This window comes from Arachis duranensis, chromosome 1, assembly GCF_000817695.3.
Source record: "Arachis duranensis cultivar V14167 chromosome 1, aradu.V14167.gnm2.J7QH, whole genome shotgun sequence".
NCBI lineage: Eukaryota > Viridiplantae > Streptophyta > Magnoliopsida > Fabales > Fabaceae > Arachis > Arachis duranensis.
The window spans coordinates 8,319,638-8,325,371 of NC_029772.3; the positions used below are offsets into that span (position 1 = coordinate 8,319,638).

The 5,734-nt window shown below is 32.2% G+C and overlaps 1 protein-coding gene across 1 annotated transcript in view; it reads right to left on the reverse strand.

Annotated features, from left to right (window-relative positions):
- The window catches only part of LOC107495695 (cold-responsive protein kinase 1-like), a 6,520-nt gene extending 5,868 nt beyond the window's left edge, over window positions 1-652 (reverse strand). The window contains exon 1 of the mRNA XM_016116865.3: window positions 149-652. Coding sequence (XP_015972351.1) covers window positions 149-552 — 404 coding nt within the window. The 5' untranslated portion in view covers window positions 553-652. The remainder of the gene's footprint in view (window positions 1-148) is intronic.
- Between the last annotated feature and the right edge of the window lie 5,082 nt (window positions 653-5,734).

Below are 5,734 nucleotides of genomic sequence, written 5' to 3' on the forward strand. Positions count from 1 at the left end.
AATTAAAAACTAAACGTGTTTAAATAATTTAATAAATTTAATTAAATTATTATTTAACGGTTATTATCTATTAATTTGGCATAAAATTAACTGGACATCGTACTGTTTACCTTCAAATAAAAAGAAGTTCTGGCAGAAAAAAACATACCTTAGAAAACAGCCGTCAAAGGTGACTCTGGCACCATTACTACCATCGGAACAGTTGCGGTTCTGCGCGGCAGCGGCGTCGAAGCAAGCGAGGCAGTCGCTCTGAGAGAGGTAATCTCTGCACTGAAAGAGAGCATAAGTTGCTACCTCTCCCCTTGTTTGTTGTGATGTTCCAAAATACTTTCCACTTCCCGTTATCTCTCCCCTCATCGTTGAAACAGTTCCGTTCACATTGGCATGTAAATTCTTCAACTCTGTTCCGTTTAGCGAGTATGAACTGCACCCTTTGTTTATTAGATTTGTTTGTGGATCTGCAACAACAACAACTGCACCGTGAAGATCATCATGCCATGTCCACCACAAGCAGATCGCGGTTATGGTCACTATCTTGAGTTGCAGCATCATATATGTGACTTTGAGAGAGAACTGAGTCAACTATCAATGTAGGTTTGATTTAGCTTTATACTCATTTCTGTGATATTTTGGGATTATATGATGGGGACAAAAGCTGAAGACTTGAGAGTGATTTATGAATTATGATCCGTAACCGGATAGAGAAGAGTAATGTCACACCCATCATAGCCATTGATTTAATCTAATGGTTTAGAATTTTCCTTTGTGAAAAACGACCATTATGTCAAATTCTCATATTGACCATTTAATTTCCATGCTCCATTAATAGCATCTCAAATATTGAGTTCAATTTTATTTTAGATTTTATAAAATATTATATTAAATTAATTTTAATAGAATATTTTTAAAATATTATTTTTAATATTTATAAGAAATAAATTTATTTAAGATTAAGATTTCTATTAAAATTAATAGATAAAATAAAATTAATCTTACTTAAAAGTGTCACATAATTTGGGAGGAGAGGTGACATCTCTCTTGATATACCGTGCTGAGCGGGCCCATGAGTGACCTAGCTTATTCTATGAGCTGTCTTAACTCACGTGAAATTTTCAATTAGGTCTCTACATTTTTTTTTAATTGGATCTTTGCACTAATTTTTTTTTTCAATTAAGTCTCTCTTAGTAATAATTGGCTTAATTTTATAGGAACCAAACTAAAAAAAAAGAATTAGTATAGAGACCTAAATAAAAAAAAGTGTAGGGACCCATTTAAAAAAAATTTAATGCAATGACTCAATTAAAAAAAAGTATAGGGACTTAATTGAAAATTTCGTGAAACTATAGGGACTAACAGAATAATTAAACCTAAAAACTAAGACATTATTTAAATTTGTCTTTAAAAAAATTTCTTAATCAAATTATAGTATATCAAAATTTTAAAATTAATCATATTTGTCATTCAGTCATTCCATTAATAATTTTCATCAACAATTAATCTTGTGAAATATTAATTGACAACATACATGATACCTGTTATGTCTAATTGAACATTGACCAAATATATTTATGAAAATCTATTAATTTAATTAGTTCTTTGTCCCGATTACATAAATTATATTTCCAATATGACCTAATGACTAAATTGATAGATTTTTATAAAATATTTGATCAGCGTCCAATTAGACATGTTAGGTGTCATGTATACTATCAATTAATATTTCACATCATCAATCGTTAACAGAAATTGTTAATAGAGTAACTAAATGATAAATAGATTAATTTTAATATTTGAAAGATTAATTTAAATGATAAAATCTTTCAAAAACAAAATTGAAAAATATCTCATTTTTCATAAATTAATTTAACTATTAATCCAATAAATTATATTATACATATTAATAAATATTTAAATTCATTTTTATATTTTGTTATGTCTATATATATCATATTTATTTTAAATACAGTTTTATCAAATAATATTGTTGTAACTTTTATTTATTGAAAGTTACTTTTGTTGAGTTTGGAAAATTTTAAAATATGATGATGATCAAACATTGTTAAAAATAATTAATTACAAAATTATTAAGTTGTTAATTTTATTTGGTTGATTAATAATTTCGCTAATGTGTAGATTTGGCTATTGGGCTAAAAATATCATAGTCCAATGTGTTGAGGAAACATTCAGTCTTTGGTACAAAAATGTTTTAAGTATTATGGTTGAATTGTTTGTTGCATCACAAAATGTTAATTGGGCCAGAGAAATAATAAGAAGCCTAAAATAATTTTCTTTTAATCCAACAAAATGGTTGGTTCGAAATTAAAGAAAAGAGAAAGGAAATGGTACATGCTCTCCACGGTTACATTCCTTCAATGGGTTATGGAATTCAAAATTTAATTAACTTGGATTTATTGCATGCATTGATAACAGGAAAGAGAAAGTTCAAATTAATTTGATTGATTTTAATGCTTTACACGTTACTATGCATAGGAGAATGAAACTGGGATTTAATTTGGTTTAATTTTATCCATTGCTTCCAAAGTTTCTTTCTCTCTTCTCTGTCTTCTCTCTCTTGTTTTCAAATTGTCACTTCCATCAGAGATGAAGATGGAAGAAGCTATCAGTAAAAATCACAGAAAGGCTAGGAAGAAGTAAGCGGCTAAGGTGACGATGGCCCTTGCAAAAAGAAGATCCAAGATATGGCGTGGTTGAGATCTTTTCCACTAAAGGCAAGATATGGTGAAGAAGATTTAAGATCTTCATGCCTAAAGTAGAAGCAATCCGATTCGGTCAGAGAAGAAGATCTCTGAGGTGAAACTCGTTTCCACTTTTGTTCATCCATCACAGAAGGTAGCTATTGTAGCTACATGGAGGGAGAAGCAAAAATGGAACAGATAGAGTTGTTAAGGATCAAGAGTTCATCAAGGGTCAGAATTCTTTCTTGGGGACAAAGTCAAAATGGAAGGCTCAGATTGATGAAGCTTGATAAGACGGGATGAGAAAGAGGTAAATGCATGTTGATTTGCTTTCGGTTTTCTCTCTCTATTCTCTCTGTCAGAACTGGTCTTGATATTGAAGAAGAAAAAGGTCACTTGGTTGAACCGGGTTTTAACTTTGGAAGCTTCCCCTTCTATAATAAGGGTGAACGGCTAAAGTTTGAAGCAAGGAGAGAAAGCACAGAGTTCTCATAACTACCCTAAGCTTACAGAGTTCTTCTCCTTCAATGTGTTTTATTTTGAATTCTTTTTTTTTGTTTTGTCTGTCTGAGTCTCATGGTGAAAAATACAAATAGTGTGAGGTTTGTAAGAAAAAGTCAGTGAGAGGTAAAATGCAGAGGGTACAAAATTAAAGAAAAAGCCATAGATGTCTTAGAGGTCCTTTGTACATCTATGTGTTATGTATCATAATTCTGTGAAAATTCTCTTGCAAGTTGGATTAGCACTTAGCAGTTGAAAGTTTGGTAGGTGACCAAGTCAAGTTCAGATTTGGGGAAAGATTGTGGACTTGTCCTGGATAGGAAAGGTAGTTCCTAGAGAGAATTGGTGTTTGTAATCAGAAGATTATAGTGAAATTCCGTCAGTGTTGTGATGGAGACTGGATGTAGGTTGCATTGCACCTAGCAGCTGAACCAGGATACATCTTAGTGTGATTCTCTCTTTCTCTTCTACTCCATTTCCGTTTTCGCTGCATAGAATACAAAATTAAAAATATCTCTTCACCAGTTATGAGATAAAAAGAAAATGTCTCTTGACTAGTGACGAGACAAAAAGCATAAATATCTTCTAAAACATTCTAAAAGGCAGCAAGTGTTACACAGCAAAAAATGGGCTAAGATTCAACCCCCCATTTTCTTAGCCACTGATTACCATTAACTTTTATTTTATTGTAGGAGATAGACAACACATGAATATGCAATTTACGGCCAATTATCAGAAAAAGTTGATACATACAGCTATGGTAGTGTGGTCCTAGAAATTATAAGTGGTAAAAAGAGTACCGAAATAGTACAGGAAAATAATGAGAATTCTCCTCAATCCCAACCTATTCAACAAGCTCAACAACCTCAAGAAGTGTCATTAAAGAGATCCATAAAAAAAAGGAGAAGTGCAATTTTGGATGAATATGTAGTCTATCTCCGAGAACATGAGGATGGCATTGGTTTGACAAAAAATGACCCAATCAATTTTCTTTAAACCATGCAAAGTTCTAACTCTAAAAAGTGGATCGATGCCATGAAAGAAGAGATGAAGTCTATGAAAGACAATGACGTTTGGGATCTCGTAAAATTACTTGAAGGTGTAAAACCAATTGGTTGTAAATAGATATTTAAAAACAAAAGGGATTCTAAGGGTAATGTCGAAAAATATAAATCTCGTCTAGTCGCTAAAGGCTTTACTCAAAAGAAAGGTATAGACTATAAAGAGACTTTCTCTCCAGTATCATTGAAAGACTCTTTTAGAACCATAATGGTATTGGTAGTTCATTTGGACTTGGAGCTACATCAGATGAATGTAAAGACAGCATTTCTCACTGGTGACATTAATAAAACGATATACATAGTACAACCAAAAAATTTTGTATCAGGTGATTCAAAATCTATGGTTTGTAAGTTAAAGAAATCCATATATGGTCTCAAACAAGCTTTCCGTCAATGGTATCACAAGTTTCATCAAGTCATTACCTCATATGGTTTTGAGGTAAATATCATAGATGAGTGTGTATACCGCAAGTTCATGGGAGTAAATACATCTTTTTGGTCTTATATGTTGATGACATTCTACTTGCCAGTAACGATATAATCTTGTTGCATGAAACTAAGAAATTTCTATCGAACAAATTCAAAATAAAAGATCTTGGTGATGCCTCTTTTGTATTAGGAATCGAGATACTAAGAGATCACTCTCAAGGTATTCTTGAATTATCACAAAAGAACTATATCGAAAAGATTTTAAGTAGATATGGTATAGAAAGTTGTAGACCAATGGACACACCCGTAACTAAAGGAGACAAGTTCAGTCTCAAGCAGTGTCCTAAAAATGATCTTGAAAGGATAGCAATGCATGATAAACCGTATGCATCGGTACTAGGGAGTTTAATGTATGCTCAAGTCTGCACACGTCCCGATATATTATTTATAGTGGGAGTGTTGGGTAGATACTTGAGCAATCCGGGCATGGATCATTGTATAGCTATTAAACGCATAATGCATTATCTGAAGAGAATAAAGGATTACATACTTATTTATTGGAGATCAGAAAATTTGGAGATAATTGGGTACTCTGATTCTGATTTTGCTGGATGCTAAGATAATAGACGCTCTACTTTAGGCTGTATCTTTATTTTGGCTGGAGGAGCTATTGCATGGAAGTCTAACAAACAGACTCTTGTAGCTTCCTCAACAATGAAGGCAGAATACGTTGCTTGCTTTGAGGCATCCAAACATTACATATGGTTGTTAAAATTTATCATTGAGCTTCGTATAGTAGATGATATTGAAAAGCCATTAAAGATAATTTGTGACAACAAGTCAGTAGTATTATACTCCAACAACAATAAGAGCTTGACAAAATCGAAGTATATAGACATCAAGTTCTTAGTTGTCAAGGAGAAAATTAAAAAAAAATAAATTTCCATAGAACATATAGGAACAGAATATATGTTAGCAGACCCATTAACCAAGGGATTGATCCCTAAAGTCTTTCATGAGCACACTGCTCGAATGGGTGTCAATATT